The sequence below is a fragment of the Trachurus japonicus genome, chromosome 15 (assembly GCF_045865225.1).
Source record: "Trachurus japonicus isolate A0001 chromosome 15, Traja_1.0".
Taxonomy (NCBI): Eukaryota; Metazoa; Chordata; class Actinopteri; order Carangiformes; family Carangidae; genus Trachurus; species Trachurus japonicus.
Window position 1 is genome coordinate 18,241,791 of NC_140921.1, and position 13,085 is coordinate 18,254,875.

Sequence of the window (13,085 nt, forward strand, 5' to 3'; positions counted from 1 at the left end):
AGTCATAAACTGTAACAAGGGGCCCCAAGCAGAATTTGATTTGTCTTAAAGGTCAAAGATCAGCAGTCAGAATATGATGTAGCCTAGAGTAAATAAGATTAGTATTAATGGGGAATATAAGTTTCATAACTCTATAAAGCAGCATGGTTGCAAATCAAGTCCACTTATTATATTATACTTTGCAGATATAGTTTTTTTTCTTTCACAACATCTTCTTGGAAATGACTTTTCCATTTACATTAGTAACATCCATAGACTGTAAACATCATGCAATCTCCATCAGCAATGATGACTGGGCTGGCTGTTGTCAAGGAGATGGAGCTGCTGATTTCAGCAGCAGTTATGTTCCTATTTGTTTATTTATATATATACATAGAATCTAATCATTTATTCTTATTTATTAGTATATTATTATATTTTTGTCATGTCTGTATCCTGTGCGCCCTCTACCGACGAACCAACACCACAGACAGCAGACACGTGAGAGCCCCGTGACGTCACCCGTTCAGCGACAGAGTCATCTGCGGCTGCAGCAGAAAGTCTCTACGCGACTGTTTTCAACCCCGAAAATGGTCAAATCGGGGAAACTTCGCTCTGGGACGGGGTCGAAACTCAAACGCTGGAAGAAAGGACACAGCAGCGACTCAAACCCGCAGACGAGCCGGTTTAGACAGGCTGCTAAAAGCCGCTTCTTCAGCCGACCCACCGGTGAGTCTGCCTTTACACGTGGGTCTCGGTCGGTGCTAGTGCTAACGTTAGCTAGCGTTAGCATTTAACTTTGAGAGCCCAATAAAATACACAATGTTGTGTCATTATGTGTATCGACAATCCCAGTAGCGTTGTCAGTGGAGTATATCACTTAATGTGTTTCTGTATTTTTCCTTGACACGTTTGAAACAACTGTCAGAACAACTGAAGTTTTTTAAATAACCAGCGTGTGTGTTTGTGTGTGTGTTAGTGCAAGTGTTAGTTTGTGTGTGTGAGAGAGTGAGACATGTAATCCTGTCTCTAAATTATGCCTAAATGGCTTCTAGGTTACAGTGGAGTAAATTGTCTGTTGAACTGTATTGTATAATTGTAATACCGGTAGTATAAACAATTTGGCCATATTCACTTATGTTAGTTGGGTTTTAGTCTGTACAACAGTGTCTGTGGTTTATTGCCCTGAGCTTGATGCTCAGCTTAAACTGCATAGAGCTCATAGGCCTCTAGGTCTTTGTTTATTTTGAAATCTGATGTTATTGATGTGTTGTTGACATCTAACAGACACAACTGTAGCTGTCATACTCCATGCCTGGCATGCTTCTCTGTTTATATATAATCCCTTAATTTAACAAAAAGCCAGGAATTTGGGTGTGGTCATCCTAATATAACAGCGCATCTCTTCTGTTTTCCCTCCCAGAAAAGAGCGATCTAACAGTAGACGCTCTCAAACTACACAATGAGCTGCAGGTTGGTCCACTGGAGCTCGGCTCAGGAAGCCGCAAAGATGCCTTCATGGATGAGGAGCCGGAGGAGGTGTTTTCAGAAAGAACCTCGGGCACCTTCCTCAGCGGCCTGTCGGACTGCTCCAACCTGACCTTCAGAAAGGTGCAGCGTTTCTGGGAGTCCAATTCAGCTGCTCATAAAGAGGTAGGAATCACACCGACGGGAGATTATTCATTCACGATGCACGCCGTTAACACATGGTTTAAATGGACGTTGCGAGCGATGAGCTGTGTGTCATGTTTGCAATCTCTTGTTTTTATAAATTGAAATTGTTGGCGGTGTGTAAAAGTTGTTTGACATTTCTAGGAATTGATGCAGCGACGTAAACCTTTCATAACAAGTGTATAAATGCAAATCCATATTTTAGTGTAGTTGTAACATTGTCGCTTCATGTGCCTCACAGATCTGTGCGGTTTTGGCCGCTGTTACTGAGGTGATCCGTGGTCAAGGAGGAAAAGAGACTGAAACAGAGTACTTTGCTGCTTTGGTGAGCTCAGCCTTTTGTTGTACTTTTTCTTTTAATAAGTTCACTAGTAACATTGATGAGTTTCGGTGCTGTTAATGAAAATGGAGCATGTCTGTGCTTTTCATAGATGACCACCCTGGAGGTTGTGGAAACAGCAGAGTCACAGGCTGCTGTGGCGTACTTGCTCAACCTTGTCATGAAACGGTAGGACTTCCACACAACAAGCCCAGTTCCAGAACAGCTGATCAGATATGACAGGATTTTTAAAAATCTGATTGGTGTATTTTATTCTCCAGGGTTCCTGCTCCCGTGCTCATGTCTAAGTTTTCGGACACCACCAAGGTTCTGATGGATGTCATGTCTAAAGAGGCCACATCCGACGCCGCCTCAGCCCTTCGATGGGTGAGCAGATTTTGTCCTAGTTCATTTCTATTCTGAAAACTAGATACAGACAGATTTCTTTGTGCCCTGGCATTGTGTTTTCATGTCATCTGTCTGTCCCATTCTCGTGAACACAGTAGCTCAGTAACGCTGTGAAGAATTCCTCTGAATCTGGCACAAATCTTTATTTAAGGACGAACTGATGAGATCAAAAGTCAAATGTCAAATCTCACACAGGCTACATAAAACCCTTTTTTTGTTGTTGCCATAACTCAATAATTCGCACACCAGTTATGACAGAATTTCACACAAATGGCAAATGTGTTACTTTATTCTGGTTAAATCTGATGTAACCTACTGTTTGCATCTATAGATCCTGTCATGCTTGGCCACTTTGTTGAGGAAACAGGATGCATCTGTCTGGACTTATCCGTCCACTCTGCAGGCTTACCACGGCCTGCTCAGCTTCACAGTGCACAGCAAGCCTAAGGTCAGTGTTCGCCATCATCCTGAGTCGTTATGTTGAATTCAGCATCGAAGTGGATGTTAAAATCTGATCATTTTTATGTCCACCTTTTCCTCTCAGGTACGCAGAGCAGCACAACAAGGTGTTTGCTCCGTTCTCAGAGGGAGCGACTTCCTGTTTACAGACAACGCACCAACGCATCACCCCGCTGCAGCCACCACAGCCAAGTTCTGCATCAAAGAAATGGAGCAGGCAGGAGGTAAAGTAACATGTTCATCCCCATACTTTGCTGATGCATCCACCTGTGTGGTGTGTACTTATTTGTATGCTTTTTTCTTTTTTCTGTACCCCTCAGGGAGCAAAGAGGACACCACCACACTTCATGTGCTGGGTCTTCTTAAGGAGTTGATGGGTACGTTTCCTCTGGGAGCCGTCAAGTCCTGTTGTGAGACGCTGCTGCGAGTGATGACACTCAGCCATGTGGTGAGAACACAAACACACTCACAGGTGCGGCCAGATACCCTGTTTGTTCATCTCCACGAATAATCATTCCACTTGTGTTTCTGTCCGTAGCTGGTGACGGCGAGCGCCATGCAGTCCTTCCATAAGCTGTTCAGCGGGAAGCCGAACGCTTCGACGCTCTCTCCAGAACTCAACGCGCAGATCATCACGGTGAGAGAACGCAAACAAAACAAGAGCATCGAAGGCCCCTTTTGATGAAATGCGGTGTGAAAACATGTGTTTTCTCCTCCCCCAGGCTCTGTACGACTACCTGCCAAGCGAGAACGACCTGCAGCCTCTGCTGGCCTGGCTCGCTGTCATGGAGAAGGCGCACATTCATCTGGCGGGGTAATGAGCTGTGCTCTCTCTCACAGCAGCGACAGTCTTTCTTGTGATCATGTAATTGTGTGTTTACCCGTTATTAAGCTAACAGTTTGTTTATCAGCAGTTTGTTTTGTCTAGCTTGCAGAGCTCTCTGAGTTTGGGTCACCTCCCTCGCCTCTTCTCCGCTGCCATGTCCTGCCTGTTGTCGCCTCTCCCACAAGTGGTTTCTGCAGCCACCAACACACTGAAGGTACAGAAATGAATCTCCAGGACATCTGTACATGCAGATAGAGCTGTTCTGGCTTGTTAAGGACAGCTGGGAAACTTCTCCGTTCCCCAGATGGAGAAGTCTGTACATGATTTATTTGTTTATCTTTCTCAGACTTTGTTGACCGAATGCGTCGCCCCCTGTTTGGATGAAATGGGCACCATCAGTGCCACAGCCTCTGCAGGAAATCCCTCCTATGTGTGCAAAATATTTCGGTAAATTCCCCAAGATAATCTCACTCGTTAGTCACTTTCTCCTGTCGAGGCCACATGCAGGCGCTCATCACGTGTGTGTGTTTGTGTGTTCCAGTATCGTAGAAGAAGGATTGTCTTATCGCTTCCACGCCTCCTGGCCATTTGTGATGCAGATCCTGGGCTGCTTCTATCGAGTCGCAGGGAAAAAAGCTCACTCCATCATGACAAAGGTATTTTTCATAAAATGTCGAAATAACACTGTGTGAAGAAAGAAAGGTAAACGTTTTGGCTGACTCTCTGTGTTGCTGTTGTTTCCCGGTCAGTCCCTGCAGTCCCTGGCAGACCTGCGCTCCACTCCTCAGTTCCCCTTCAGTGGAGAGTTGGACCTGGCCGTGGGAGGAGCTGTGGAGAGCATGGGGCCTGAAGTCTTGCTTGGTGCTGTTCCTCTCAACATCACCGGCTACAAGTAAGGACTCAGACACACATACAGTGGAGCAGCCTCTATGTATTTGTTGTGGTTTAACAATCTTTTTTAATCATCACCAGTGATGACTTGGAGTTCCCACGGAGCTGGCTGGTCCCGGTCATACGGGATCATGTGAAGAACACTCACCTTGGCTTCTTTAACTCTTATTTCCTCCCTCTGGCCACCACACTCAAGCAGAGAGGTAAACCAAATATGCGCTGTTCCCCCTGACGGTTGCAAAACTGGGAAGGTGAATTTTCTTCCTCTGACTTTTCTCGTTTGTGTTGCAGCTGAGGAGCTGGAACAAGCAGGACAAAAACTGGAAGCCAAAGTCTACCAGACTTTACAGCTTCAGGTATTCTTAATAGACTTAACATTATCCTGAGTACAAAGAGCCAGTGAATGAGTTATTAATTTATGTGTTCATGCTCATTTAACAGATGTGGACCATGCTCCCTGGTTTTTGTACTTGTCCTGTCGACCTGCTCACATCCTTTAAAGGCATCGCCCGCACACTTGGTATGACTATTAATGAAAGACCAGACCTGAGGCTCATCGTGTGTCAGGCTCTGCGTACCATCATCAACAAGAGCTGCTCCACAGGTAGGACACACATGTTCAGAGAGACGGAGGCAGTGCACAGAAAACTAGTGCAGCTACAAGCCATTTCAAATCTTGTCTGCTTTATGTTTGCAGAGGAAGAAAAGGCAGAAGTCGGCCGCTTCTCTAAGAACTTCCTTCCCATCCTTTTCAACGTGTACAGCCAGCAGCCTGCAGCAGGAGAGTCTGGCACCTACAGGATGGCGGTTCTGGACACCATCAAAGTCTACCTAACTGTCACTGAAACACCGGTCAGTGAAGTTCCCTGACACCTGCTGCCTGCACATTGTTCTCATGTGGTTCAGTGATGAACCTATTTATGTCTGTTTACATAATTTCACATTTCATCTGCTGGTGTGTCACTAATGCAATTGATCATCCTCAGATGAGCTGCACTTTCCTGCAAAAAGCTACAGACAGACTGAGCAGCACAGACACCAACGAGTTCACACGGTAGGACATGAATATACGGTTAATATTAGGGCTGCACGATTAATCGTATTTTCATTGTCATCGCAATGTCACACATCGCAAAGGTTGCCTGAAATACGATGAGTAAGTTTTGTAGTATGTACTACCAGGCCTGGAATTTCGTCATTTTAGGGGCAGGGCCACTTGGCCTTAGGTGTTGTCATTTTTTTGAGGGCACAAAGGCCAAAAGCCAGGGCAGCAAGGCCATAAAATAAAACAATGATTTTAAATCCACGTCTTTAATGAATTTACTAACTACCGGTATCTGTTAAATTAATACATAAAACGGGCTCAAGCAAACCAGAAATTTTCTACTTTAAATTCATTTATGTATTTAATTTTTTGCACAAGGGTCCAGTCCTATGCAGCTATATGTTTTGAAATTCCTATCTTACTTGTTCACTATTGCACTGGAGCGATATGAGAAAAAATCCTATCACGATAATATTTTTCATATCAGTAGACATCAATTTATATCACGATATAACTCAAATCACTATTTTGGTCAGGCTTAAATATTCCCTTATCGTCACAAGTGAGATTTTAAGTTATGATTATCATTTTTTTTATTTTGTAATTTTTTTTTTTCCTGTCAAAAATTAAACATGACAGATGTAATGATGAACATTATACAACAGTATCATATAAATAAAACTGATGTTAGTATTGCCTTGGTCTGGGCAGTGTTCAGGTCGGCACAGTTGATCTTTACGCCTGAGTGCAGTGCGTTTGTATCGGTGTGAACAGTCGCTCTGGGCTGAGCAGCAGCAGCAGCAGGAGACCAGCCGCACCGTGACCGCGTCCGTGTTGGGTGAACGCGGCCGGACGTCGGTCCACTCCAGCTGTCTGGCATCTCCATTGTGAAAGTTTAGCGTTACTTCAGAGTTAATGACGCACCACGCATCTTTTCACGGCCATCCGAGTTCTCCTTGACTCCTTCACATTTTCTTCCGAGGCAAAACTCTTTTTATTTTTTCTATTTTTTACCGGCGGTGTTCCTCTGCTGACGTGCACGGCTGTAGCAGCCCAAACACTAGCACGTGTTGACATGTTGTGGCTTGGCTTTTTTCCAGCCACATGATTGGTTCGGCGGGTGGGGGGTGTTTGATGAAGTCACCTGGTTGGCCGGCGATCGATTGGTCGTCAAACTGTTGTTATAGCCGCCCGAGCGGTTTATGCCCGGCTCGAATCAAACCCACCCCTGATGATGCTGCCAGAATGGCATCAAAATACGCATTGCTTTTTCTTCAAAGACGCAGGTGTCAAAGCCGTGTTGATAGGAAAGAGGCAAAGGAGAAAACCGCAAAATCAACCGGGGCAGTGCGGGTGGGGCATCAAGGCCACTGTGGCCTTAGGGCAGATATTTTTTTCAAGGGCACAAGGCCAAATCGGACGGGCACGAGGGCCATGGCCCTCGTGGCCCTCGTGAAATTCCTGCGCTGTGTACTACAGTGTATTGAGTCGTTGAGTCAGAAAAACATAAGAACTGTTGGTTATTACGCACACATGAATATTTGCTTATGTCGCAAGTCATATCGCCATCGCGATATTGAACATTGTCATTGCACATTGGATATTTTGCTGATATCGTACAGGCTTAGTTAATATATAACATTACCTCTGCTTTATTGGTTAGTGAAATATTTTAGAATAGAATAAATATCAGTGTGTTCATTCTTTGCTCCTCTTCCTCTGATTTCCTCCCTCTCAGGCTGGCAATGATGGACCTTGTGGTTGCCATGGCTCCCTTTGTAGATGAGGTCACCATGACTAAAACCTTTGAGCTGATACGGCCATATTTGGAGGTAAGTTCATACATGATGCTCTCAAATCAAACCTGTTGAACCCGAGTGTATTTCTTGGTAATTAAACAACTATGTGTCTGTTGGTGCTTTTGTTTTCAGACCAAAGATCAGGGCATGCAGAAGAAGGCGTACCGCGTGCTGGAGGAGATGTGTGGAGGCGAGAGGGAAGAGTGTAGATCGTTTGTTTTGGAAAATCTGGAAACACTCAAAGTCGTCCTGCTCGAGACTCTGAAAAACGCTTCTTCACCAGCAAAGAGGGTGAGACCACTGTGTAGAGAACGAGAGTTAACTCAGCCTTATATTGGATTGCATGTATTGATTTACAGTGCTGTCTGATTCAATCTTGATGTTTTTTTTTTTCTCAGCCGAGACTGAAGTGTCTGAGCCACATTGTGAGAAGACTCAATGAGGAACACAAAACCTTTATCACTGCACTGCTGCCCGAGGTACACACACACACACAAACACAAACGCAGAGAGTAGGACAGGACAGGATAGACTTTATTGTCCTGATGGGAAATTTGTCTTGGCCCATTCGGCAAACAGTAGTAAAAAGACAACACATACATCCGGTCATAATAAAATACAACATAATAAAATACAATATGTCAGTAGCCGGCTAGTTCAGTTCGACTGCACCTCAGTCACATGCACATGCACATTTACATCATAAAAAAACTGAACAAATACACATTCACAGTAATACTGTGCCTAGCAACACTTAAGGTGCGTTCACACCGGGCCTTTTATTTTTTTTCTCAGGTGATGAGTTTACATATTAAGTCAATGCAAATGAGTGATTGAACGAATATTCGCTCAGCCGAAAAATTACTGGGGCTCAGAGCGACGTCATTTTGCTGGTCGTCAGTCGCTTGCCGCTCAACGTGGATTGGCTGCCGTAATCCCGGTGGTGCCGGTGTATACAGAGAGACATGGCAGTGGGCATCATGCCATCAAAGCGAAAAGGCGAGTCTGCGCCCAACTGACGAGCGATTGCAGCTGAGCGTTATAGCGATAACAAAGGGGCGATACAAACGACAGTGAAAAAATAAAAGGCCCCGGTGTGAACGCACCTTTAGACATTAACAGCAACAACAATGGCGCCTCCACATTCCAGCTTAGGTGTGAGGGCTTTAATGGACAGAGGGACAAAGGAGGTTTGTTGTGCTTACTGAGGGGGATTCTGTATCGTCTGTCTGTGGGGAGGAGCTGATATTCAGGGTGAAGAACACGAGTTGGGTCTGAAATTATTTTCTGTGCTTGTTTGATTATGGAATGTCGAAAAATGTCTTGAAGACTGGGATGTCGGTGGACTCCCATGATCTCCATGGCTGTTTGTATCACTGCTGTGCTGTGCCTCATCTTCACGAGGTTGTTCTCTCTGTCAGGTGATTATTTGTACAAAGGAGGTGTCTGTTGGTGCTCGTAAGAACGCCTACAGCCTGCTGGTGGACATCGGAAAGGCTTTTGTTCGCTTCTGCGGGAACACAAAAGGTAAATCACGTCTTCTTCTATTGTGTGTGTGCTTGTGTGAGGACACAAGTGTACTGTGAAGTTTTTAACATACAACTCGTCTTGTCTCTTGTCTCAGATGCTTTGGAGGAGTTTTTGGTGTTGGTGTATGCAGGACTCACTGGCTCCGTCACCATGATCACCTGCACGGTGTTGGCGCTAACTCGATTAGTGTTCGAGTACAAAGGTAGGCCAGCTGAATGTGCGCTACTTCCTGTAGGTGCTTTTTAAACGCTTGTGTGTTTGTGAACTGGATTCCGTTTCGGGGCCTTTTCTCCCCTCAGACTCGATCGAGGTGGGCACCATGGAGCAGCTGCTGCACAACATCTGTCTGCTGCTGACGTCTCGCACCAGAGAGATAGTCAAAGCAGCTCTCAGCTTCATCAAAGTCATCCTCTTCATCATGGACCCGAAGACACTGGCTTCACATGTCACTGTCATGGTACGTAAGGTACAATCTTGTCCAGGATTAAAAAGAGGATTGTGCCGTCATTTAACAGAGGTTTCATTCTCGTTTCCAGATGGAGGGTGTCGGAAACATTAAGGACGATGTGAGGAGACACTTCAGAACAAAACTGAAGAACATCTTCACAAAGTTTATCAGGAAGTTTGGGTAAGTGTTGCGTGCAACACGTGGACATGCAACTCAAATGATCAGTCGCTCTTTTGGTGCTTCCACTGCATCAATAAATCACTTTACTAAAACAAAGCATGAGCAAAATCAACATTTTTTCATGAAGCCGAATTCGTTTAATCATGGTTTGAATAGTCTGAGTAAACAGATTGTTTTCATTTGATGGACCTGAGACTGAGAGAATGGTAACTGACACCCGCACGATTGTGTCAGCTGGAAACACTTGTGTTGTGTTGCAGGGCTGAATATACAGCACATTTGTTTGCACGTTTTTGTCTTTTACATATATTTTCTCTGTGTGCATTGACCTCTCAGGGCCACCGTACTTCCAGGTGATGCACTGTATCCTCATAGGACCTGAAGGAATCGATTAATTTCATAGCTGCTTTTGATTTGGATCTAATATTCCATCATTAGCGATGCATCTGTTTGTCTTTTTGGTTTGAACAATGTCAGTTTGTTTGCTACCAACTAACCCTAAACAGACTTGTTGTAAACACAGCTGATGAAAGCACAGCATGGTGAATTTATTAGGAGATGTTAGTAGTAATAAAGTTGGCATACTAATCATATTGTGACATTGACAAAAGAGTGCTTTGTGCAGTAACGGCACCAGCTGTTGGCAGTGGTGGAGATGAACACAGCTGACTCCTCTTAAAGTGTTTAGGAATAGAGGTTAAAGCTGGTTCCACGTGGCCACATCATTGTGTCATTCTTAGTATTCTTATGAATTGTGATTTAACCTGTGTTCAGCAAACCTTTCTCTCCTCGGGGAAACTTGCAGAGTTGCGTTACTTCTGTTTGTTACAGTGTTAGGTAATTGTCTGAGTGTCTGCTGTGTTTTCCAGTTTTGAGCTGGTGAAGAGCATGCTGCCTGCAGAGCACCACAAGGTGCTCGTGAACATCCGCAAGGCCGAAGCTCGCACCAAGAGGAAGAAGCAGGTCTCTGAGCAGCAGGACGACTCTGAGAGCGAAGAGGAGGCGCCTAAAACAAAGGGCCAAAGGTTAGACCATCATCTTCTGCACATAAACCCCCCCCTCCATCCCTCCCTCCCTCATACACGCAGCCTTATCCTGCTTAATAACGTCCTGTCCTCTCCTATGAAGTATCGAGGACATCCTGGCAGAGTCAGACAGCGATTTGTCAGAGGATGAAGGAAAGGCACCGAAGAAAGCAGGGAAGCAGCAGAAGGGACGGGCGTGGCTCAAAGAAGGAGAGGAAGATGATCCGCTCAACTTCCTGGATCCTAAAGTTTCCCAGAGAGTGCTAGGTAACACAGCCGCCTTACTTTCCTTTTCACGATCGAATCTATCCTAGTTTGTCCTGTGGCGTTAACACGGGTTCCTGCTGTTCCTCAGCCACCAACCCAGAGCTGAAGAAGAGCGCCAAGGTAGCCCACGGCTTTAAAGTGACCTCAGACGGACGGCTGATCATTAAAGAAGATGAAGAAGATGTTAAAGATAAAGGTAAGAGCGATCCCCTCCTGTCCTGTTGGCATAGAGCCTCATGTATGAACAGACTGTGACGATGACCTGGTACTTTCCCCACAGACGAGGGAGAGATGAATGATATTCTAGAGGAGGCCGGAGTCAAGAGTGTGAGTATATTTGACACAGGGATTGCAGAGTTTATTTGTTGTTGTATAGATGTTTTATTAATGTATTCATTTTTATTCATCATGTTTTTGTTTTGATCACCCTCAGAAAAAGACACAGAAAAGGAGGTTCAAAGATGACAACTTCGATGAGGACATGGACATTGAACCTCAATTAAAGTATAAAGGTATGATTATTACCAAATGTCCTCCTACATGGTCAAAAGAGATTATAGGTTTGGTTTTAGGCAAAAAAATCTGGGCAACTTTTACTTGAAGGCAAAGTGAGGAGCAGGGATTCTGACTAAGGCTTTTTACTGTTTTTATTTTCATTCAGCTGGAGGCTCGGGTATTCACAGACCTCTTGGAGGAGGCCAAGACGCCGGAGCTGATTACAAGTCAAAGGTGGGTCTGATGACGTCCGACAGAAACACACACTGCAGGATTCTGCAGGAGTCTGTTTTTTATATTTTTTATTTTACATCTTCCAGAAAGGAAAAGGAGACGTGAAGAAAGAAGGAAAGCTGGATCCTTACGCTTACATCCCTCTGAAGAAGGCCCAGCTCAATCGCAGGTATGAGCAGCGATTCACCGTAGAACTCAATAAACATCTCTGGAAAGAAACTCATTTATATAAAAATGTCAGACGCTCACATGTTTTATTTTCTTGTGTGTTAACAGGAAGCGTGCCAAGCTACAGGGCCAGTTCAAGGGCATGGTGAGAGGAGCCCAGAAGGGGGCGCTGTCAGGAAAGAAAATGCAGAAGAAAAAGAGGAAAGCCTGAGGAGCAACATCTTATATAACTCAATGGACTTGAAATTTGTTGTGTGATGGCGTGTTGATAAACACTTACTAAAATATGGACATACCCCGTGGATGTGAGTGTGTCTGTGTGTGTTTCTGATAGACTGTCATTCAAGGTGAAACCGGTTTGTTTTTTAAACTCTAGAAAAGCTCCAGATGACATCGCACAGCTTTCACCACAGTCAGTAAGTGTGTGTACGAGTGTGTGTGTGTGTGTATGTGTGTGACAACAAACGCTGAATGTGCTGTTCCTGTCTTGATGGATATTGACTGATCAAATGGAAAATCATTCTTCTGTCAAATAAACTCATCAAGTCTAATCTGTTTTTGCCTCAGATTAAATCCACCCCCTGGTAATCTAAAAATACATGTACGGATGTGTTGAAATATGTAGACACACAGGCCTGTTATTGTGTTGTTTGGTCTCTTGAGGGCGCTGCTGACTGAATTATTTAGATGATGAAGCATTCAAGAATGGTTTTAATTTGATTTAACTTCATTGTTAAAGCTGTTTTTAGATTGAATAGTAAAGAAAATCACAGTTTTTCCCCTTTTCCACATCAGCAGCCTACACTTATCTGCAGATGATGCGATAGAGATATTCCCAATGTTGCTCCTCCAGACACTGAGAGACAAAGCGGTTGTTGCTTGACTTAACATACCTTAAACCTCGTGTGATTCATTTCCTCAGTTGGATTGCAGTAAAGCGAGTCATGAGGTGTTGGACTGACCTCCTGATCGTACTCCTTTGTGTCTGTGAGTTCACTGTGTCCGTCCGTGTCTCTGGGGAGGGGGAGTCTGATTCAGGACATTCTCAGACCTGACATCATCAGGTTACAGTGTACTCTGACTTAATCATACAGTCACTTGGAAAACTATTCACACCTGCTGTGCTATCGAGTTCATTCAAAATTGATAAAAGATTTATTTAGTTTACTTCAAGTGTGTATTTTGGATGTGTTTTTTTTAAATTACTACAAGTGCACTGTGGGACGGTGGCACAGGAAACAAGTGACAAAAAGATTTACATCACAGCAGTAATGTGTCCCAGAAATACGACTTTAAGATTAATTTTCTGGCTACCTCTAAAAATGTCATAGTTAGATTAGT

The 13,085-nt window shown here is 44.3% G+C and overlaps 1 protein-coding gene across 1 annotated transcript; it reads left to right on the forward strand.

Annotated features, from left to right (window-relative positions):
- The first annotated feature begins 506 nt into the window (after positions 1-506).
- On the forward strand, positions 507-12,295 carry rrp12 (ribosomal RNA processing 12 homolog). The gene is made up of 34 exons (XM_085800147.1): positions 507-708; positions 1,403-1,632; positions 1,892-1,975; positions 2,082-2,158; positions 2,251-2,356; positions 2,709-2,825; positions 2,922-3,060; positions 3,157-3,284; positions 3,375-3,473; positions 3,559-3,650; positions 3,765-3,876; positions 4,009-4,109; positions 4,204-4,318; positions 4,412-4,554; positions 4,635-4,756; positions 4,845-4,909; positions 4,995-5,157; positions 5,251-5,405; positions 5,540-5,607; positions 7,337-7,430; positions 7,530-7,688; positions 7,796-7,876; positions 8,819-8,924; positions 9,022-9,129; positions 9,227-9,384; positions 9,464-9,555; positions 10,425-10,580; positions 10,684-10,847; positions 10,936-11,043; positions 11,128-11,174; positions 11,281-11,359; positions 11,509-11,576; positions 11,663-11,745; positions 11,853-12,295. Exons 1-34 carry the CDS (start codon positions 570-572, stop codon positions 11,953-11,955), a joined length of 3,861 nt encoding a protein of 1,286 aa, XP_085656273.1. The 5' UTR covers positions 507-569; the 3' UTR covers positions 11,956-12,295.
- The last annotated feature ends 790 nt before the right edge of the window (positions 12,296-13,085 follow it).